The 22,582-nt window shown below is 41.9% G+C and overlaps 1 protein-coding gene across 1 annotated transcript; it reads left to right on the plus strand.

Annotated features, from left to right (window-relative positions):
• The first annotated feature begins 5,930 nt into the window (after positions 1 to 5,930).
• Positions 5,931 to 12,808, plus strand: LOC139576242 (G1/S-specific cyclin-D1). The gene is made up of 5 exons (XM_071402069.1): positions 5,931 to 6,540; positions 7,919 to 8,134; positions 8,599 to 8,758; positions 9,912 to 10,060; positions 10,201 to 12,808. The coding sequence occupies exons 1-5, from the start codon at positions 6,343 to 6,345 to the stop codon at positions 10,354 to 10,356; spliced, it is 879 nt and encodes a 292-aa protein (XP_071258170.1). The 5' UTR covers positions 5,931 to 6,342; the 3' UTR covers positions 10,357 to 12,808.
• The last annotated feature ends 9,774 nt before the right edge of the window (positions 12,809 to 22,582 follow it).

Raw genomic sequence — 22,582 nt, forward strand, 5'->3', positions numbered from 1 at the left:
GAGTTACCTATGGGTGTCATCATCATTCATGAATCGGAAACTTGCCAATGATGGATCCCATTTTACAACAAGTGTATTTATGTGGTAGTCAAATGTATTCACACCCCTTTACTTTTTCCCACATTTCATTGTGTTACAGCCTGAATTTATAATGGATTAAATTGATATGTTGTGTTACTGATCTACACACAATACCCCATAATGTCAAATTGGAATTTTGTTTGTAGTATAAAAAAATAAAAACATTTTTATAACAAACAAAAAGCTCAAATGTCTTGAATCAATAAGAATTCAACCCCTTTGTTATGGCAAGTCTAAGTTGTGCTTAACAAATCACATGGACTCATTCTGTGTTCAATAATAGTGGTTAACTTTCTTTTTGAATGACTACCCCATCTCTGTACCGCACAAATGCAATTATCTGTAGAGACCCTCAATCAAGTGGTGAATTTCAAGTACAGATTCAACCACAAAGACCAAAGGTTTTTCAATGTCTCGCAAAGAAGGGCACCGATTGGTAAATGTGCAAAAATTGTAAAAAGCAGACGCCGAATACCCCTTTGAGCGCGGTGAAGTTATTAATTAGGTTTTCAATGGTGTATCAATACATCCAGTCACTACAAAGATACAGGCGTCCTTCCTAACTGAATTGCAATTGATTATACAGAGTTCTCACTTTAATCAGTCCAGGGATCACTTAGTAGACTGACAACCTTTGTACAACTTTGAAAATAATATACCTTTAGTTTACATGCAACATAAAATAGGCTTACCCAATACAATAGGCTTACTGTGTGCAACTAACACATTGAGTTGTTATGGAAGTCACTGAAAATCAGGGGTGTCAATTGGGTATGGCAGAGTATACCCTAGTTCAATACCAGTAATTAAAATTCAACTCCTTCCAATCCCAATTGAAAAATGCAGTTTAACAGGCTGGCTTTAGGACCATGCTGGATCAGAGCTGACGAGCAGGCTCTTTTATAGATGAGTTGGTTGTTTAGCAACAAAACCGACGTGTGCGCAAGTATGGAGCAAAACAGACGGGGTTGGCTTATGTTGACAACATGTAAACTACACTGAACAAAAATATAAACGCAACATGTAAAGTGTTGGTCTCATGTTTCATGTTTCATGAGCTGAAATAAAAGATCCCAGAAATGTTCCATATTCACAAAAAGTGAGATAGCAGACAGCGTGTATGGTGTCGTGTGGGGAGCGGTTTGTTGATGTCAACGTTGTGAACAGAGTGCCCCATGGTGGTGGTGGGGTTATGGTATGGGCAGGCATAAGCTACGGACAACAAACACAATTGCATTTTATCGATGGCAATTTCAATGCACAGTGATACAGTGACGAGATCCTGAGGCCCATTGTCGTGCCATTCATCCGTCGCCATCACCTCATGTTTCAGCATGATAATGCACGGCCCCATGTCGCAAGGATCTGTACACAATTCCTGGAAGCTGAAAATCTCCCATGGCCTGCATACTCACCATACATGTCACCCATTGAGCATGTTTGGGATGCTCTGGATCGACGTGTACGACAGCGTGTTCCAGTTCCCGCCAATACTCATCCACTTTGCACAGCCATTGAAGAGGAGTAGGACAACATTCCACAGTCCACAATCAACAGCCTGATCAACTCTATGAGAAGGAGATGTTGCACTGCATGAGGCAAATGGTGTTCACACCAGATACTGACTGATTTTCTGATCCACGTCCCTAACTTTTTTTAAGGTATCTGTGACCAACAGATGCATAACTGTATTCCCAGTCATGTGAAATCCATAGATTTTATTTATTTATTTAAATTGACTGATTTCCTTATATGAACTGAAACTCAGTAAAATCTTTGAAATTGTTGCATGTTGCATTTATATTTTTGTTCAGTGTATATTTAGTCTCCAAATGTTTATTGAAAACATAAATACATTTGCACAATGAGCACGTGCTGTCCCTCAAACACATTGTTACAGTTGTTGGTTAGCTAGCTAGCTTGCCATATTAGCATTGACATGAAATCAGTCAAAACAATACCAGAGGGGTGTCCTACGAAGCAGTTTTAAGGCGTTAGCAAGGTAACTTTGGTCAACTGAGTTGAACTCGGATAACCGGTCATATGAAATTGGCTCACTTTTTAGCCAGGTACATTTCTATGGTAGCGAATCCTTCAGAACCAACTTGCTCCGGAGCAGGCTAACTCATGGCTAACATGCTGACCAGACCACACGCACGCGTGCGTCTGCGTGCGCCATCGCACGCATGTTGATTTTGTCCGCCCACACCAGACGTGATCAGGACACTCAGGTTGAAATATCAAAACAAACACTAAACCAATTATATTAATTTGGGAACAGGTCAAAAAGTATTCAACATTTATGTCAATTTAGCTAGCTAGCTTGCTGTTGCTAGCTAATTTGTCCTGGGATATAAATATTGGGTTGTTATTTTACCTGAAATGCACAACGTCCTCTACTCCAACAATTAATCCACAGATAAAAGGGTAAGCCGAGTTTGTTTACTAGTAATCTCTCCTCCTTCAGGCTTCTTCTTCTTCTTTGGACTTTATATTGCAGTTGGCAACCAACTTTAAGGTGCATTACCACAACCGACTGGAGTGTGGACCTCAGTTCATCTTTCAATCACCCTCATGGGCATATGCTCCTAAAAAACAATGAGGAGATGGCACGTGGGTATATGCTCCTAAAAAACAATGAGGAGATGGCACGTGGGTATATACTCCTAAAAACCAATGAGGAGATAGGAGAGGCAGGACTTGCACCGCGTCGAGCGTCACAAATAGAACCAAGTTCTATTTTAGTGCCTAACCACACAGACGCTCGCGACCAGTATGGGTGCAATGATTGAATAACATGTACAGTATGTGTACATTTATTTTGCAACGCTCGCGCATGTGACGAGTCCGGTCTGGTCAGCATGTAACCCAACTTACCCTGAATGAAATGACTGAGCCACGAGTTGGGGACCAATTCAACCAGATTCCATCCTTCTTGCAAAGATTGCGTCCTCGTCCCTTTAATTTGAGGAAGACGACTGATTAAATATTTTATTAATTAAATGTTTTTTTTTACGTGTTAAAAATGTGTTATGTCACGCACAGTATGACTTAATACAATTATTTTATCAATAGGAGTGGGGGAAAAATGTGCTTGTGGTTGTGCATTGATAAGCACACCAAAGCACACCGAAGTCGGCATTAACGATAAGTAATAAAATAAAGAAGGCCATTCTAAAAGCCTATTTTACACCATAGCCTGCTGAATTTGCAAGATAACTTCTCTAACATTTTTATTTTGGCACAACTGAAAATGTGGCACTGACTCGCCATGGATTTATGTTTCAGCATTGTCTCAATGAAGAGTTTGGCGTTCGACTAGCCATGTGCGACATGCATGCGCAGTTACAAGCCTGCTAGTTAGTGGGGGCGGACAAGCAATATCCACCATTGTAGTACGGACGAAGACTGGGCTGGAATGTGAAGCTAACTGAAGCTGATTAGCTTTAGAAAACCCTGAGTAGATCTAGCTTGCTTCGTAGGACACCCATCAGACAGTGGTGTAAAGTACTTCAGCACAAATACTTTAAAGTACTACAAGTAGTTTTGGGGGTGTCTGTACTTTACTATTTATATTTTTGACTACTTTTTATTTTACTTCACTGCATTCCTTAAGACAATAATGTACTTTTTTCTCCATACATTTTCCTTGACACCCAAAAATTGACTTATCAAGCGAACATCCCTACTGCCTCTGACCTGGCAGACTCACTAAACACACATGCTTCATTTGTAAATTATGTCTGAGTGTTGGGGTGTGCCCCTGGCTATCTGTAAATTAAAGAAAAAAATAAAATGGTGCCATCTGGTTTGCTTAATATAAGGAATTGTAAATGATTTATGGTTTTACTTTTGATACTTAAGTATATTTTAGCAATTACATTTACTTTTGATACTTAAGTATATTTAAAACCAAATACTTTTTGACTTTTACTCCAGTGGAATTTTACTTTTACTTTAGTAATTTTCTATTACAGTAGCTTTACTTTTACTCAAGTATGACAATTGGGTACAGGTATCAAGAACAAGATAAAACTAGCTGAAATGAGACACCTACCATTCCCAACACAGCAGCTTCTTGCCATTGTTGCTAGCTATCTGATCATTTAGAATCACAGCAAAGCAGGGCTTCTGGCCCTGTCCATGGGTATGCATTTTTTTGTGTGACTTTGTCAGCCAACCCATCTATGGAGAGTGGATTGACACAGCTGCAGGGAACAGCATTACTTTTCTCTCAAAACAGTGCAGAGGTGGAAGATGGCTGTGGTAGAAAATACCCCATTGTAGCTTTGCCATACCCTACGTTTAGCTGAAGCCCCTGCTGAAAATATGTAGGGATTTTGGCACATGGTTTGCATAATGTCCAAAAAAATGAAAAAAGTTGAAAAGAGTGCAATAATGTACAACTTGGGTGATAAGAATACTAGGCCTACCTTATAGGCCATATGGGTAATGATAAAAATCACAAAGACGCTAACGTTTAAAAACTTGTGAAGGTGAACGAGTCACCCACATTCAGTCAGCAATAGCAAGTCTTGACAAAAATAAAGTCTCTTTCGGTAGTTTTAGGTAGCTATTCAATAGCCTATGGAGAGGAATGTTAAGAATGCGAAAAGCTCCTATTCCTATTGAAACGACTGAGATGAAATGTTATTGCGACTCTTAGAAAAATGGTGACAAATCTGATTTGGACTATTCATAGAATTGATCACTTATTTAGATCCTCTTCCACACAACAGCAATAATATTGATATTCTGCTCCCATGACTTGCAACTGTTCTAAAGGCAAAAGAACATACCTACCTTTATTTTCAAAATGTACTTTTTTAGTTATTTTTTTAGAATGTTATATAACAGAACAGTTCACACGTTTTTATTTGGCCTACAGCCAATGGTATTTTAACCAATCACATGATTATCGGTAACTTTAATTTGAATAGAACATTTCAACACTCTCATCATAAGTGCTTGGTCGTCTTCTGCCTGGTAACAGCAATTCCTCCTATTGGTTTAGACCAATGTCGGTCTCCTCCCTAGTCAGAGAGAGCGAGAACCTGTGTGAGAGTAATACTTACTGTTCCGTTTTTATTGTTCATTTCACTTTTGTTTATCCATTTCACTTGCTTTGGCAATCTAAACATATGTTTCCCATGCCAATGAAGCCCCTTGAATTGAATTGAGAGAGATAAGAGGGGGGGTGGGGGGGGTCAGGTTTTTAAACTTTTATATCAGTCACCACGTTATTCATCTTATACATGACTATTTCTACACACACAGCACTGTAAAGTAAGGTGGTGCACTTTTGTTGTGCCAAGTTTAATGCCGTAAAATTAAACTGAAACCTGAAATCAATATTGATAATAGGCTAATTTATCTAAATTATAGATGTTTATAATGCAATTATCATTAGGTTTTAACTTAAACGACTTTGCACATCGTGTTTTACTCTTGAAACATTCAATTGCCTGCCTTATTGAATGGCTCTGAAAGTTTTATATGCTTTTTACAGGTTTTGTGATGCATAGGTCTATTGAATATGCCTGCAATCTGAACAAGTATATGAATTGCTGCATAATGATTATGTTAAAGTGATTTAAAAAATACATGCTCCACTGTTAAATGTCTTTGTGTGTTAGAAGCTTGCCCATGTGCTCACCTCATGTTCGACTGGGTGACGAGAAGAGAAGCCGGAGCTATTCTCAGAGCTTTTTTTAACAGGAAAGTTTCATGAATGTGTCTATACCGCCCCCTATCAAAATTGAACCAATTCACATTAATCTCTGCATAACCAACTTCCCTATACCGACACTAGCCCTACATCCCTCCTACCTCAAACCCCCACCACTCAGCGTACGTTCTCTTCACCCCCTCCTGACTCCCCTCCGCTGTATAGGCTACGCCACCCAGAATACTGGGACCTCCCATTTCCATACCTATAGGAGTGGATAAGCAGCGATTGGAAGGACTTGGAAACTTTAGAGGGGTAGTTCTTTAGAGTTATCCTCCTCTCTCTATAGACTCCTTAGCTCGGCTCTCTCCGACTCGCTGTTGCTTTGATCTTCTCCTTAACAACAGTTAACGTCATCGCATAGCCCTCTGAAGGGGAGTTTTGTCTAGAAGGGTGAAGCGTTGGAGCTCTCAGAGGGATCACACTGTAGGAACAGCAAGCAGCATCCACGGAGCCTCACTCACTCCTAACAAGAAGCACATCTTTTGATTGTTTATTCAGCCCAGAAAACGCAAGCTACCACGGCAAAAGATATGGAACACCAGCTGTTGTGCTGTGAAGTGGAAACCATCAGAAGAGCTTACCAAGACGCCAACTTACTAAATGACCGAGTTCTACAGACAATGCTCAAAGCAGAGGAAAATTACCTTCCGTCTCCGAATTACTTCAAGTGTGTCCAGAAAGAAATAATACCGAAAATGAGGAAAATTGTGGCTACATGGATGTTAGAGGTGTGTACATTTATGATGTCTAGATGTATTGCTTTAACGTTTGTGTCCTAACACTAACCATGCACTTTGGACGCAATGTATTGAAGTGGTCGTTTTATGCATCGTACGATTATTCTTTCAAAGCATGATCATTCATAGTATGTAAACATACTGACATGTAGTAGGCTAATGTTTCATTTGTAACGGTTGTCCAAGTAGGCTAAAATAGATTTGGAACACTGTTGTAGCCTATTAGGCTATTTCCCAGGTATTGTGTGTGTTCAGTAATTACAACACTTGCAATGTAGCTGCTCGATTCTTTTCTTTGTCGGGACTTAAGAAATGTATTTAGATTGAAAAAATGTTCCAAATTAATAGCAATGTACACGTATGCAGTCTTACTCTTGCCAGTATTATGCGCCATCTTTGTTGTCGTATGCGTAGGTTTTTAATATCATTAAAAATCTTTAATAATGTCAGCAATGACAGTAACTCAATCAGCAAGTCGAAAAGTATATCTTGGGTATGCACTTATAATCCTGTCGCACAGATAGCGAAAAATGATTATATAAAACCATGAAGTTTTGTTTCGGCTTACTTATCAGGCTGCTGTTCCTGCAGTTTCTGAAGGTCGCTCTGGAAACATGATCATTTTCGCAAAAATGTTAAATAAGAATGCATTTTCAATGGTCGGATATGATACTATATCGATTAATCAACATTTACATGTAGTTAGAGATTGAGTCTTATGTCGACATACATTTTTTATTAATTTCAGAAATTGTGAGTCCGCACAAGATCTAAATGTCGCACGCTCCACGAGAAAGAGCGGTGTCTTGTAAATTAAATGTTTTTTATATGTTTACTATATGAAAATTCGACACATCTTAAAACTATCCGATGAGGTATACCATAACGATCATTTACATGCTAATTTCACAAACCGGGACAATTTTTACATATTTTTTATTCTTTTTTGAAAAGATGACGAACTAGAAATTTCAGGGGAAAGTTGCATTGACGCCACCTTTGTGTCTTAGTAAGAAGCGACTGAAAACAGCCTAAATTCTCAACGATTTCAATTTCCGTTTAAATTAGGCTTAAGCAACTGTTTCAGTTTTTCGAAATGCATGATTTTATGTTAATTGCATTGGCAGACTATAGCCTACTTTGCGCCAGCTAAAGGCTATAATTAGGCCATAGCTTTGTTTTAAGGACAGCCTTAAGGAATGGGAGGATAATTTAAAAAATGCGTAGTGTTGCCATTACAGTATTTCGTTTTCACTTATGGACAGGCCTATTTATTGGTATATACAATCGACCTGAATGCACTTATAGTCCTATATTATAGGCTACTGTAATTTGAAGCTATAGGCTAAATTGCTGTTTTCACTTCTAGGTCTGCGAGGAACAGAAATGCGAGGAGGAGGTTTTTCCCCTGGCTATGAACTACTTGGATAGATTTTTGTCTGTGGAGCCCACACATAAAACCAGATTACAACTCCTGGGAGCTACTTGTATGTTTTTGGCCTCAAAGATGAAGGAAACGGTCCCTTTAACTGCAGAGAAGTTGTGCATTTACACCGACAACTCCATCCGGCCCAGCGATCTATTGGTAAATGAGCAATGTCAATCTTCTACATATACACTCTGTATATGGCTGTAGTTATAATCCATATAATATCGTATAGGCTATTTGACTGAGCATTTCCATAGTAGGCTATCTCATAATGCAATGGTAGCATATAGGCCTATGCCTACAGGTAGCCTACTACAATGCATCCAGTTTGTAGGCCTATAGGCCTACTACTTGTCTTAGTTTCTCTTCGACGGGATCTAAATCATTATTGCATCATTTTTGTTGTGTTAATTTCAAAGAAAGTTTGCATCAAAGAAAGACTTTGGATTCTTGTACATTTCACATGATGGCCTACAACGGTTAGGCCAGTGTAGCGCAATGACATGACGAGGGCGACATCTCCCTCTAGTGGATAAAGTCAAATGTAGAATCAATTATGTGAAGCCACTTGTGAAGTTCGATTGTCTCATTGCGCACGTCTGTTTTGTCTCTCTTTGTAGCAAATGGAACTACTGACTCTAAACAAGTTGAAATGGGATCTAGCATCAGTAACGCCTCACGATTTCATAGACCATTTCCTCTCCAAGCTACCAATCCATCAGAACACGAAGCAGATTCTGCGCAAGCATGCCCAGACATTCGTGGCTCTCTGTGCAACAGGTAGGCCCACACATGAACCATTGTCTGTTAAGTGTGAGCTTTTTCCTGTCACTGCTCCATAACCACTTTTTCAGGGGACCAATGGCTAAGATATGTGTTTGATGCAAGATACAGATTTTTTTTGTCTGCATTTTTTTCCACTTGTGAGGATAACTCTTCCTCCTTGAAAGCCCCCAGGTGGCCAATGGTCAATGTAAATGGTTGGGGGTATGGGCTCCGGTGCAGGAATGTTTGAGTGTACAAGGCCTAACATGTTTTATGGGGGGTGTCTCAGTCCCTGTGTAGTGTGGACAAGTAAATGAGAGCACTGACTCCATTCCAGTATATCTTTTTCTCCAGATCAGTATTATACGAGTATGAGTTTGCTTCTCACCACAATGGTTTGTTTGCGTGGTGTTTCTCCCCAAAGTCAGAGTTTACTCAATAGATTTTGAATGAGTTGTCACTGGGGTGTGTTTTAGGGCTATTGTGGAAAATGAAACAGGTTATGCTGTTGATGCATTTATTTGTGAAATTATATCTACTGCATGCATGGGGGGGGGGTGTTCAGTTGGGGGATGGACACCCCACTCTAGATTCATGGTCACCTTTCATGCACTTGGAGTAGGAAGTGGGGTGCTAACCTCTTCAGAGGGAGATCAGCTCGATGGGGTTTAAAACTATAATTTATGTGAGGGAAACAGGTAGGAAGGAGTGGTATTTCCTTTCTTCTTGGAAAAAGTTTTGAAGTGGTGTACCCATTGAATGTGTGTGCTGGAAGTACTTTTGTACCGGTCCTATTTTGTCGATGAGCTAGATGTATTGTTCTTGGAAGTCTGTGTGCATGAGCACTGGTGTCCTGTCAGTAGCCGGTCGTGAAATAAAGCACATTCAGGATATTGTGACTGTGAGTGGAAAGGAGCAACAGGATTTCCATTGTCCCCTTACAGTACCTCATTCTGCCACAGCCTAGAATGGCCTCCCTCACATACCCTCCATCTGCCTTGGTCTCTCTTTCTACCCTTGTGTACAGTACTTGATAGCTCTGCCTCTTTTATTTACCACATTAATCCTTTTGAAAGCTCAGGTGTACCATTTGGCCAATGATCTGTTTCAGATGTTTTCGCTTTACGACTCAAGTACTTACCGTCTTTTTCTTATGTCTTCCCTGTAGATGTCAAATTCATCGCCAACCCTCCCTCCATGATCGCAGCGGGCAGTGTGGCAGCAGCGGTCCAGGGGCTGTACCTAAAGAGCAAAGACGGTGCACTGTCATCCCAGAACCTAACCAACTTTCTGTCCCAAGTCATCAGGAGTGACCCGGTACGTCAATCACAGTTCTCCAGGCCTTTACATTGCACCACACACATGCTTGCATTGACTATTTGTCACAAACCCTTTCGCTACTATTGTCTTTGAGGTATTTTGCTTCATTATGCTGACATTATTCTCTCTCCTCACAGGACTGCCTGAAGTCGTGTCAGGAACAGATTGAGTCTCTGCTTGAGTCTAGTCTGAGACAGGCACAGCAACATAATGTCTCCACAGAAACAAAAAGGGTAGAGGAGGATGTGGACCTGTCCTGCACCCCTACAGACGTGAGGGACATTAACATTTGAGTGGCAACCTCCCCATTTTTTTGGAAATATTTTTGAGGCTCTGGCCTTACCAAGAGGCCATCTGGGAAAAGAGGACACCAGCGCACCCTCGAGTCGTCACCCTCTGAACACACTCTGGCAACCGCTAATGTGCCACACCTGTTACGGTGCCCCGGCCTGTATGGCCTCCCAGTGACGTGTGGCCGCCCTCAGCCAGGGCTGTCAAGAAAGGACTGAACACCTCACTTTTCTGAGACCATCAGTCATATTCCCTCTCACTCTCCCATCCTGTCTGGCTCAAGACATAGACAAGGATGCTAGCAAAAATGAATTATTGTGAAAGATACACAACTAAATGGATGAAACGAAAACATTATAGTTTATGTGCAAGATTAAGCCACAGAAATATACATTGTTACCACCCGATGTTGAACTAGGATTTTTAAATACCATAGACTGACTTTACATGCCTACTTAAAACATTCAAAATAACAACAAGTAGGTATTTTTTGTCTGTCTTTGTGTCTAGGTTTTTATTTGAAGTATAAATTCATTTATAAAAGAGAAGGGGCATTTTTTGTTATCTATTAGGCATTTTGCTTGCTATCAAAGCTCCCGTTTTTCCCCCCAGTCTAGTCGTCTGTATATCCCTGCTTGCTTATGCGTTTAATCACTTTATTATATTATCTAGACTTCTAAAGAAATTCTGAGCCCCTAGTTTTGGCCTCTTCTCTTTTTAACTGAGTTATATAACTCAACAGTATACTTTTAGTATATATTGCTCTGTTTTATTGTTTAGGTTGTGGATTGCTGGTGTTGAGGTTTGGCAAATTAGTTCATTCATTCTTCAATATAAGGACAATTACTTTATATTCAATTAGGAGTAAATAGAATGCACCAGCATTGTTTGGCTGTTGATTTGTGACTTATTTTGTCCTCATTGCCACATGTGTACATATATCAACAGCTAGCTATGACACAATAAGCTAAAATCTAGCGTTAGTTGCAAATCTTTACCATGCAATCCATAGTTCATTTTTTTGTGGTTATATCTTACTTTCTAATTCCATTCCATTTTTAAAAGCACTTTTAGTCAGTTTTTCTGACTCACAAAAGAAAAAAATCACAAAAAAAATGAAAAAATGGTATGGAGTGGAGCAGGTCTCTTTTAACTATGGTGTTATGTGTTACAATTTTGGGTACAAGTCAACGCAGCCGTACAGCAATCCCGTGTACACTTGATGTAGAAGGGTATCATTTTGGAGATTGTTATGCCACAGTTCTTACAGGAGTGGTCTACAGTGAGACGAGCATTGGGTGTGGCATGTTTCTGCATCCTGTATCCCATCGCTTGAACGGCATCCAGAGCATTTGAAACACTAAAGTATCAAACTTGAAAGCTAAAACAAAGATTAACAGTGTTTATTATTGCATATTTTCCTCTTGGAGCCAGTGCAGATTAGAAACAGGATGCCAAAGTCTGTCTGTGCGTAACATTTTGTACACAACTATTTACCATAGTGCTAAACACATGCCTGCCCTTCAAATCATGTATGACAGTGTTTTCTCAACACAAAACTGAAAGATAAATACCATAGTTAAAATGCTGTTTAGAATATGTGTAGTTGAGGGGATAAAAATACACACAACAAAAATTTGGTTTAGAGATGATTTTGCACAAACCTGAAGACATAGGCTATGTTTTTGTGGCTTGCCTAAGAAGTGGATCACTAAGATGGGATGGGTAACGTTGAAAAGTGGGAGTGGGAAAAAGGGAGGCAAAAAGGGTGACAGCTTGACAGCAACAAGTTTTTGTTGAATTGCTGAATTAAGGTGTTTGGTTGTACATTGAGAAAAAGAGATGAGAAAACAGGATAATGGGAGACCACACTCCTCCTTTTGAGCTGCTATGGAGGAATTTCCAGCAAAGTGTAAAACAACAAGAAAAAAACAATGCTTTTTCTCCTATTGTTTGCTGCTATATATTTTATACATATAAATGTCAATATACTGCCATGTAATAGGTTTTTAATTTTCTGTGAGAAAATTGTTATTGACATCTTTGTTTTTGTAGTCTTGTCATCAGTTTTACTTAATATGATTTCAGTGCTATTCCAAAAAGAAAAAAAATTAGACAATGGACATGGTTTTTATCAACAATACCTCATATTAGTCAAGATTTATCTTTAATTTAGTTTAAAAAAAATTTTTTTTTTTAATTTTACTTGTTTGTTCAGTGGCTGATTGTCCTGTTGTAAACTGCTAATGGTAATGCATTGATCATTATCCAAATGGGTCCTGATGTGAGCAAGTAGAGAGCATTGATTGAAACTGGTGCCATAACAGACCGGATTATATAACTCTTTTGAGTGTTAAGCTGTCTCATTGAAAGAGTCTTTATCCCCTTTAAGCTTCTGAAGGCCCTGCTATTTTTTTTTTTTTATAAAGCATTTGCTCAAGTTAAAGCCCGTAATGAGTTTGAGTTTGTTAAATACCAAGCCATAGAATTATTTTCAAATCATCACGCCGTTATTCCAACCAGTTCAGTTCATGCTTTTCTATATATCTTGTCCTCCACCAAGAAGCATAGCATATTCATATTTGTGTCAACTGCACAATAAATGGTAAATAGATTTAAATCTTGGAACACTGCAGTTTTTTTCTTAACTGAACCGCTACTGGTACATTGAAGCCAAAATAATGGGCTACAGATATTGTTAGGCACACTTCCATTTGACCCAGACATCCTTCAATCAGAGTTAATGAGTGTGAGAGCCAACAGTGGTTCACTTAGCCATAGACATGATGCTGCTATATGTTCTGGTTGTAGATGTGAGGTAGGCCTAGTGTTGCCTAGTATTTGACAAATGATGTTGCTGCAAGCTGCTCAAATTTCTACTAGCTAACACAGGACCCAGGATAGAGATATTGTTTTTCTGTCTAGTGTAAGGAATACTTGTTACCTCAAAGAATGGAAAAAAAATACATGTTGATGCCCCTGGGCTCAACTAAAGATGACATTACATATTTTTGTCATATTAATACAAAGTGCTGTTAGTAAAAATGAAAACAGAAGGGGTGGAGATCTTTGTCCAAACTTTTCAACAGAATGTGCTACATTGCTCGCCCCCCCCCCCCCCCCAAAAAAAAGCTAAGTGGTCAGCTTTTTAGCTTTTTACCATTGCTTCTATTGTTAATGACGGTCGGGTAGTTCGCCCCTCTTACTGAACTGTGGGTCAGGATCTGTGTTCATTGCAATGGGTCAAAGGTCATCTGGGGTCGAAGAAAAATAAAGCAAAGATACTGAAATGTCTGCTTTATATGTCTGTTTTGTGTAACAGTCGCTGGTCTGAAATGCACAACATTTTACTTGCAGATCCATTCTAGAAACATGATTTGAACATCAAACTAAACAAAAATTAAAAGTGGATTAAAAACATCCTGTTTTGTCTTTTCTTGATGGGAAAACAAAAAAGAATGTTGATGTCTTTTACAATGTCACATATTTCTTTCTACATTTACATTTACATTTAAGTCATTTAGCAGACGCTCTTATCCAGAGCGACTTACAAATTGGTGCATTCACCTTATGATATCCAGTGGAACAACCACTTTACAATAGTGCATCTAACTCTTTTAAGGGGGGGGGGGGTTAGAAGGATTACTTTATCCTATCCTAGGTATTCCTTAAAGAGGTGGGGTTTCAGGTGTCTCCGGAAGGTGGTGATTGACTCCGCTGACCTGGCGTCGTGAGGGAGTTTGTTCCACCATTGGGGTGCCAGAGCAGCGAACAGTTTTGACTGGGCTGAGCGGGAACTGTACTTCCTCAGAGGTAGGGAGGCGAGCAGGCCAGAGGTGGATGAACGCAGTGCCCTTGTTTGGGTGTAGGGCCTGATCAGAGCCTGAAGGTACGGAGGTGCCGTTCCCCTCACAGCTCCGTAGGCAAGCACCATGGTCTTGTAGCGGATGCGAGCTTCAACTGGAAGCCAGTGGAGAGAGCGGAGGAGCGGGGTGACGTGAGAGAACTTGGGAAAGTTGAACACCAGACGGGCTGCGGCGTTCTGGATGAGTTGTAGGGGTTTAATGGCACAGGCAGGGAGCCCAGCCAACAGCGAGTTGCAGTAATCCAGACGGGAGATGACAAGTGCCTGGATTAGGACCTGCGCCGCTTCCTGCGTGAGGCAGGGTCGTACTCTGCGAATGTTGTAGAGCATGAACCTACAGGAACGGGTCACCGCCTTGATGTTAGTTGAGAACGACAGGGTGTTGTCCAGGATCACGCCAAGGTTCTTAGCACTCTGGGAGGAGGACACAATGGAGTTGTCAACCGTGATGGCGAGATCATGGAACGGGCAGTCCTTCCCCGGGAGGAAGAGCAGCTCCGTCTTGCCGAGGTTCAGCTTGAGGTGGTGATCCGTCATCCACACTGATATGTCTGCCAGACATGCAGAGATGCGATTCACCACCTGGTTATCAGAGGGGGGAAAGGAGAAGATTAATTGTGTGTCGTCTGCATAGCAATGATAGGAGAGACCATGTGAGGATATGACAGAGCCAAGTGACTTGGTGTATAGCGAGAATAGGAGAGGGCCTAGAACAGAGCCCTGGGGGACACCAGTGGTGAGAGCACGTGGTGCGGAGACAGATTCTCGCCACGCCACCTGGTAGGAGCGACCTGTCAGGTAGGACGCAATCCAAGCGTGGGCCGCGCCGGAGATGCCCAGCTCGGAGAGGGTGGAGAGGAGGATCTGATGGTTCACAGTATCAAAGGCAGCCGATAGGTCTAGAAGGATGAGAGCAGAGGAGAGAGAGTTAGCTTTAGCAGTGCGGAGCGCCTCCGTGACACAGAGAAGAGCAGTCTCAGTTGAATGACTAGTCTTGAAACCTGACTGATTTGGATCAAGAAGGTCATTCTGAGAGAGATAGCAGGAGAGCTGGCCAAGGACGGCACGTTCAAGAGTTTTGGAGAGAAAAGAAAGAAGGGATACTGGTCTGTAGTTGTTGACATCGGAGGGATCAAGTGTAGGTTTTTTCAGAAGGGGTGCAACTCTCGCTCTCTTGAAGACGGAAGGGACGTAGCCAGCGGTCAAGGATGAGTTGATGAGCGAGGTGAGGTAAGGGAGAAGGTCTCCGGAAATGGTCTGGAGAAGAGAGGAGGGGATAGGGTCAAGCGGGCAGGTTGTTGGGCGGCCGGCCGTCACAAGACGCGAGATTTCATCTGGAGAGAGAGGGGAGAAAGAGGTCAAAGCACAGGGTAGGGCAGTGTGAGCAGAACCAGCGGTGTCGTTTGACTTAGCAAACGAGGATCGGATGTCGTCGACCTTCTTTTCAAAATGGTTGACGAAGTCATCAGCAGAGAGGGAGGAGGGGGGAGGAGGGGGAGGAGGATTCAGGAGGGAGGAGAAGGTGGCAAAGAGCTTCCTAGGGTTAGAGGCAGATGCTTGGAATTTAGAGTGGTAGAAATTGGCTTTAGCAGCAGAGACAGAAGAGGAGAATGTAGAGAGGAGGGAGTGAAAGGATGCCAGGTCCGCAGGGAGGCGAGTTTTCCTCCATTTCCGCTCGGCTGCCCGGAGCCCTGTTCTAAAAACAGTTATTGTATTCCATACATACCTAATTACATAATCCTACCTCAGTTATGATTTTTGTTTTCTTTTGGGGGGCTCCCGAGTGGTGCAGCGGTCTAATGCACTGCATCTCAGTGCAAAAGGCAGTCCCTGGTTCAAATCCAGGCTGAATCAAATCAAGCCGTGATTGGGAGTCCCATACGGCGGCACACAATTGGGCCAGCGTCGTCCAGGGTAGGCCATCATTGTAAATAAGAATTTGTTCTTAATTGACTTGCCTAGTTAAATAAAGGTTAAATTAAAAATATATTTAAAAAATGATCAGTAATTATCCATTTTGACTAGGAAGTTATAGATTACTGACAGTGACTGAATAGTTTTTCAAAAAGCCACATTAATATACATCATGATATTGAGGACATTTTCCAAAATCTAAAGTACAAATGCTTTTGTGGGGCTAATGATTACCCATGCTATTGGTTAAAGCATGTGTGTGACAGTACTCATTGATTTATTATGCAAGGAATTCCTTTGATCGGGGTTTTCTATAAAGAAAAAGGCGTGAAATTCTAATCCTTTCCCACAGCCCTGCAATCGTGAGCTGGACAAACAGTGGATAAAGGGTTTCAGTACATAAGGCAATGCGGTACCAAACCCCTGCTGGCACACAGACATCTCTCAACATCATGCCGCATAATGCATCTTATAGCATTTGTAAACTAAAGGATAAATAAAAAATAAAAATGCAGCCATAATGCTCACTATTTAAGCACCAAAAACAACAGTCATAAAATGTTTAATCTAACCCTAGCCCTGGGTTATAACTGTTTCACTAATGATTTACTTATCCTAGCCCTAGCTTTAACCTGTTGTTGATTGTATCATAAACCTTTTGCATCCGTATCTGACCAGTCAGATCAGCTCTTTTGCCAATAATCAGCACTGCGTTTTAACACTGGGGACCATTTTCGTACACATCACTCCGTTTTGTATAGCTCTGTTGGCTGGGAGTCCCTGACTACCAGAAGGGCCCAGCACTGGCTACTTTTTGTAAATAAAGTTGTTCTTCAGAGACTCCTCCATGACGTCAGCTCACATATTAACTGGAGATCCAGCGATTTTCAGACCCGCTCACTGTACTGGCCGGTTCTGGAGGTCCCGCGGGTCTCCACGGACCTGGGAAAAAATGCTTTTCATTTTTATGCCCCCAGCTCAATGAATCTTCTTCAGGCCACCTTGAAATTAGACTTGCTTGTCTCCATTGGACAGTAAAGATTGAGTTTAAGGGAGGTGATATGTGAGAGAGTTGTGTTGTTTTGATTAATCTTGTAGTATTTGTATTTATTAAGGATCCCCATTAGCAGCTACTCTTCCTGGGGTCCAGCAACATTAAGGCAGTTATATACAATTTAAAATATTACATGACATTACATTTTAATAACACTTTTCACAACATGTTCACAGGGCTCCCTTGCAAATGAGACCCTGGTCTCATTGGTGACCCACCCTGTATAAATATAAGTCATTTACGGATAGCCAGGGGGAAGCATTTGTGTTTGGTGAGTCTGCCAGCAGGGAAGACTAGGGATGTTCTCTTGATAAGTGCGTGAATTGGACGATTTTCTTGTCAAAATGTAATGAGGACTTTTAGGTGTCAGGGAAAATGTATGGAGTATAAAGCATTATTTTCATTAGGAATGTAGTGAAGTAAAAGTTGACAAAAATATAAATAAAGACACCCCAAAAAAACGACTTAAGAAAAAATACCTTAAAGTACTACTTAAGTACTTTACACCACTGTGTAAAAGCAACTGATTGTTGGGTAGGTCACAAGAAAATGTCAAAGGCTTTCAGATGAGCCAGAGTAAAGAAAAGACGGTACCCACTGCTCTAATGTACATGAGGCACCAAGGCAGTGAAAAACTCTGCCACCATTTAGTTTTTGTGGTTTTTTTCTTCCTCGAAGTGCCTGGCGGTTGCATTTGTCACGTCTTCTTTTCATGTCACTACTCGCCACCTGCTCCAGAAATTCCAGAACATTCTCTAAACCCTCCAGTGCCCCCATAGCCCTCTCTGCCTCCTCCCTTTCCTTGGCCCCATCCACTCTGCTTGCCCAACACAGGGAATCAAAGAAACAGTGCTGCTACAGCTTTCATTCACTGGCTTACCCTCTCTCCCTCTGTTCTTTTTGTTGTTGTTGCATTGGACTCAGGCACACACAAGTAACTACGAATCAGGTCAGACTGCACAAAGATAAGCAGTTCCTTCTTCCCTACAGCTCATTTGGGCTTTATCTGTCCCCCTCAGAAGGTGCCGCGGGGCAGTGTTCACCTGCTGCTGCACAGTGCATCAACCAGCTGCCACTGGCCCCCACCACTGTTGCCCCCCCCCCCCCCCCCCCCACCTCCCTATCTGGTTGTCTGAATTTTTATCCGTACATTGAATAGAAAGGGGGGGCCACGAACAAAAAACAAGCACTCCGTAGCCCCTGCCATCGCTGGTGCCTCTTGATACCATTGTTACAGCCAGAGGCCAATCCCACACATGACCCAGGAGAAGGGGCCGAACATGAACTGACTGCTGACCACCCATGAAATTAGGCTGAAAGGCCCAGTGGTGGAATTTCATGGGGATGGAGTTGGGTGAACAAAACCAACAGACCGTGATTGCTTTGTGCCTCTGGCAGGTGAATCAACTCTCCTGTCACTTGTCATACTGTATATGAAGTCATTTTACAACAACAAAAAAGTGTTTTAGAAACACATACCACCTCAGTTTGTATCGCATAGTAAAGAATTGTGGTTTTGATCGCTTATTTCATATCATTGTGAGTTCAATTAATGATGGTTAACTAATACACCATAGCTGATGGAGGAGATCCGTCTCCATACTCTTCCATATTATCTCAGCCAGAGGAGCTCACTAAAACATGCGTGTGATATTTTTCATTGACCACACGGTGGGGATGTTGTAGTAGAGTTGAAGTTTCTGGCTGTCCAATAAAACTTCCTACTACTTGCTGATCATTTCAACCGCTGGAATTATGTATCGCCACGTGACCATTTAAAAATGTTTTAGCAAGTGTGGATACAAACATACATACTTCACACAAGTATTTGAAAGAAATAGCTTTTTATTATTCATGTTGTTATCATTATTTCACATCAACCAGTAGTTTTAGCAATCTCACAGCACTCATTCTCAACCAGGAGGTCCCTCAGAATTGATCTACATTATTAGAAAAAAAGTGTTCATTGGGGTTCTGTATAGAACTTTTAGGGGTGTTACTGTATATATATGAAGCAAGCGATAGAACCCTTATTGGTTCCATTTGGAACCTTGTGTAGATTTTTTTAATATTCACTCCTTTTTATATAGAATCCTTAGAATTACAAAAGAATTGAGGAAACTCAGCTCTCTTACCACCCAGACAAAGCACTAAACATCCAGGACTATATCAGCCGAGGACCCCAAGACGTGACCATTCTGTTTTTTGCCCTAACACCACAGCTGATTCAAATTATCAAAGCTTGATGATAAATGTATTATTTTTATCAGCTGTGTAGTGCTAGGGAAAAAAAACAAAACGTGCACCCCTTGGGTTCCCAAGGACAGAGTTTGGGAAACCCTGGTCTATATAACACCAGTTATGCCTATGTAGCACTTGCAGTTCATTTTGTGTCCTCAGTGACACACCATATTTCAAAACTAGACTGATGGCCCACAAATTGATATCGTAACCTTTGTCATTCGAAAACACCAATTCTTCATAGTACCAACTGATAGCATACTTTATACTCCACCCTGAAAAGTCAGTTAACTACACTACAGACCAACTCAGGACTTCCTGTTTACATAAGAGCAGGCACCAACTCCAGGTTCCTCCTCCTCACCTGTTCTCCTATCTTCTCGTCTTCAGAGCCACAATGCTTCACAGGAAAGGTTGCATTCAAGGAACCCCCTTCAGATCCTCAAGCTGGTTGCCAGTTCCCTTCAGAAGGATATCCCCCCAGACTTCACATAATCACTGAAGTCTGTTGGCACGTTTAACAGAGAGCAGACCTGAAGGTGAAAGAGATTAAGGGGAGCTAAAGATCAGTACCTACTTTTTCAGGAGACATTAGTTTAGACATCAAAATAAGAGCATGGAAAACACTGCTAACCAGTGGCCAGTTTAAGTCATGGATAATCTAAAGGCCATGAAACTTACATTGAAAAAGAGTTGAGTTAACCATTCGTTGGTTTCTAAGAGCTTCTTCACACAATTGACATGTGGTTTCAGTGAGATAGTCCTATTCAATTCAATTCAATTCAATTTTATTTTATATAGCCCTTCGTACATCAGCTAATATCTCGAAGTGCTGTACAGACACCCAGCCTAAAACCCCAAACAGCTAGTAATGCAGGTGTAGAAGCACGGTGGCTAGGAAAAACTCCCTAGAAAGGCCAAAACCTAGGAAGAAACCTAGAGAGGAACCAGGCTATGAGGGGTGGCCAGTCCTCTTCTGGCTGTGCCGGGTGGAGATTATAACAGAACTATGCCAAGATGTTCAAAAATGTTCATAAGTGACAAGCATGGTCAAATAATAATCATGAATAATTTTCAGTTGGCTTTTCATAGCCGATCATCAAGAGTTGAAAAACAACAGGTCTGGGACAGGTGGCGGTTCCATAACCGCAGGCAGAACAGCTGAAACTGGAATAGCAGCAAGGCCAGGCGGACTGGGGACAGCAAGGAGTCACCACGGGCGGCAGTCCCGACGCATGGTCCTAGGGCCCAGGTCCTCCGAGAGAAAGAAAGAGAGAAGGAGAAAATTAGAGAGAGCCAAGATTTTCAAAATGTTCATAAATGACAAGCATGGTCAAATAATAATCAGGAATAAATCTCAGTTGGCTTTTCATAGCCGATCATTAAGAGTTGAAAACAGCAGGTCTGGGACAGGTAGGGGTTCCATAACCGCAGGCAGAACAGTTGAAACTGGAATAGCAGCAAGGCCAGGCGGACTGGGGACAGCAAGGAGTCACCACGGCCGGTAGTCCCGACGTATGGTCCTAGGGCTCAGGTCCTCCGAGAGAAAGAAAGAGAGAAGGAGAAAATTAGAGAGCGCCAAGATTTTCAAAATGTTCATAAATGACAAGCATGGTCAAATAATAATCAGGAATAAATCTCAGTTGGCTTTTCATAGCCGATCATTAAGAGTTGAAAACAGCAGGTCTGGGACAGGTAGGGGTTCCGTAACCGCAGGCAGAACAGTTGAAACTGGAATAGCAGCAAGGCCAGGCGGACTGGGGACAGCAAGGTGTCATCATGCCCGGTAGTCCTGACATATGGTCCTAGGGCTCAGGTTCTCAGAGAGAAAGAGAGAACGAAAGAATTAGAGAGAGCATACTTAAATTCACACAGGACACTGGATAAGACAGGAGAAGTACTCCAGGTAACCAACTGACCCTAGCCCCCCGACACATAAACTACTGCAGCATAAATACTGGAGGCTGAGACAGGAGCGGTCAGGAGACACTGTGGCCCCATCCGAAGAAACCCCCGGACAGGGCCAAACAGGAAGGATATAACCCCACCCACTTTGCCAAAGCACAGCCCCCGCACCACTAGAGGGAAATCCTCAACCACCAACATTACAATCCGGAGACAAGGCCGAGTATAACCCACAAAGGTCTCCACCACAGCACAAACCAAGGGGGGGCGCCAACCCAGACAGGAAGATCACGTCAGTAACTCAACCCACTCAAGTGACGCACCCCTCCTAGGGACGGCATGAAAGAGCACCAGCAAGCCAGTGACTCAGCCCCTGTAACAGGGTTAGAGGCAGAGAATCCCAGTGGAGAGAGGGGAACCGGCCTGGCAGAGACAGCAAGGGCGGTTCGTTGCTCCAGAGCCTTTCCGTTCACCTTCACACTCCTGGGCCAGACTACACTCAACCATATGACCTACTGAAGAGATAAGTCTTCAGTAAAGACTTAAAGGTTGAGACCGAGTCTGCGTCTCTCACATGGGTAGGCAGACTGTTCCATAAAAATGGAGATCTATAGGAGAAAGCCCTGCCTCCCGCTGTTTGCTTAGAAATTCTAGGGACAATTAGGAGGCCTGCGTCTTGTGACCGTAGCGTACGTATTGGTATGTACGGCAGGACCAACTCGGAAAGATAGGTAGGAGCAAGCCCATGTAACGCTTTATAGGTTAACAGTAAAACCTTGAAATCAGCCCTTGCCTTAACAGGAAGCCAGTGTAGGGAAGCTAGCACTGGAGTAATATGATCAAATTTCTTGGTTCTAGTCAGGATTCTAGCAGCCGTATTTAGCACTAACTGAAGTTTATTTAGTGCTTTATCCGGGTAGCCGGAAAGTAGAGCATTGCAGTAGTCTAACCTAGAAGTAACAAATGCATGGATTAATTTTTCTGCATCATTTTTGGACAGAAAATTTCTGATTTTTGCAATGTTACGTAGATGGAAAAAAGCTGTCCTTGAAACAGTCTTGATGTGTTCGTCAAAAGAGAGATCAGGGTCAAGAGTAACGCCGAGGTCCTTCACAGTTTTATTTGAGACGACTTTACAACCATCAAGATGAATTGTCAGATTTAACAGAAGATCTCTTTGTTTCTTGGGACCTAGAACAAGCATCTCTGTTTTGTCCGAGTTTAAAAGTAGAAAGTTGTCAGCCATCCA

Source organism: Salvelinus alpinus, chromosome 5, assembly GCF_045679555.1.
Source record: "Salvelinus alpinus chromosome 5, SLU_Salpinus.1, whole genome shotgun sequence".
Taxonomy (NCBI): Eukaryota; Metazoa; Chordata; class Actinopteri; order Salmoniformes; family Salmonidae; genus Salvelinus; species Salvelinus alpinus.

Excerpts from the sequence above, each read along its gene's own strand:
- LOC139576242 (XM_071402069.1), top strand. The coding sequence starts at position 6,343 with ATGGAACACCAGCTGTTGTGCTGTGAAGTGGAAACCATCAGAAGAGCT. Across the intron at positions 6,541-7,918 it reads TGGCTACATGGATGTTAGAG|GTCTGCGAGGAACAGAAATG; the intron begins GTGTGTACATTT and ends TTTCACTTCTAG. Across the intron at positions 8,135-8,598 it reads TCCGGCCCAGCGATCTATTG|CAAATGGAACTACTGACTCT; the intron begins GTAAATGAGCAA and ends CTCTCTTTGTAG.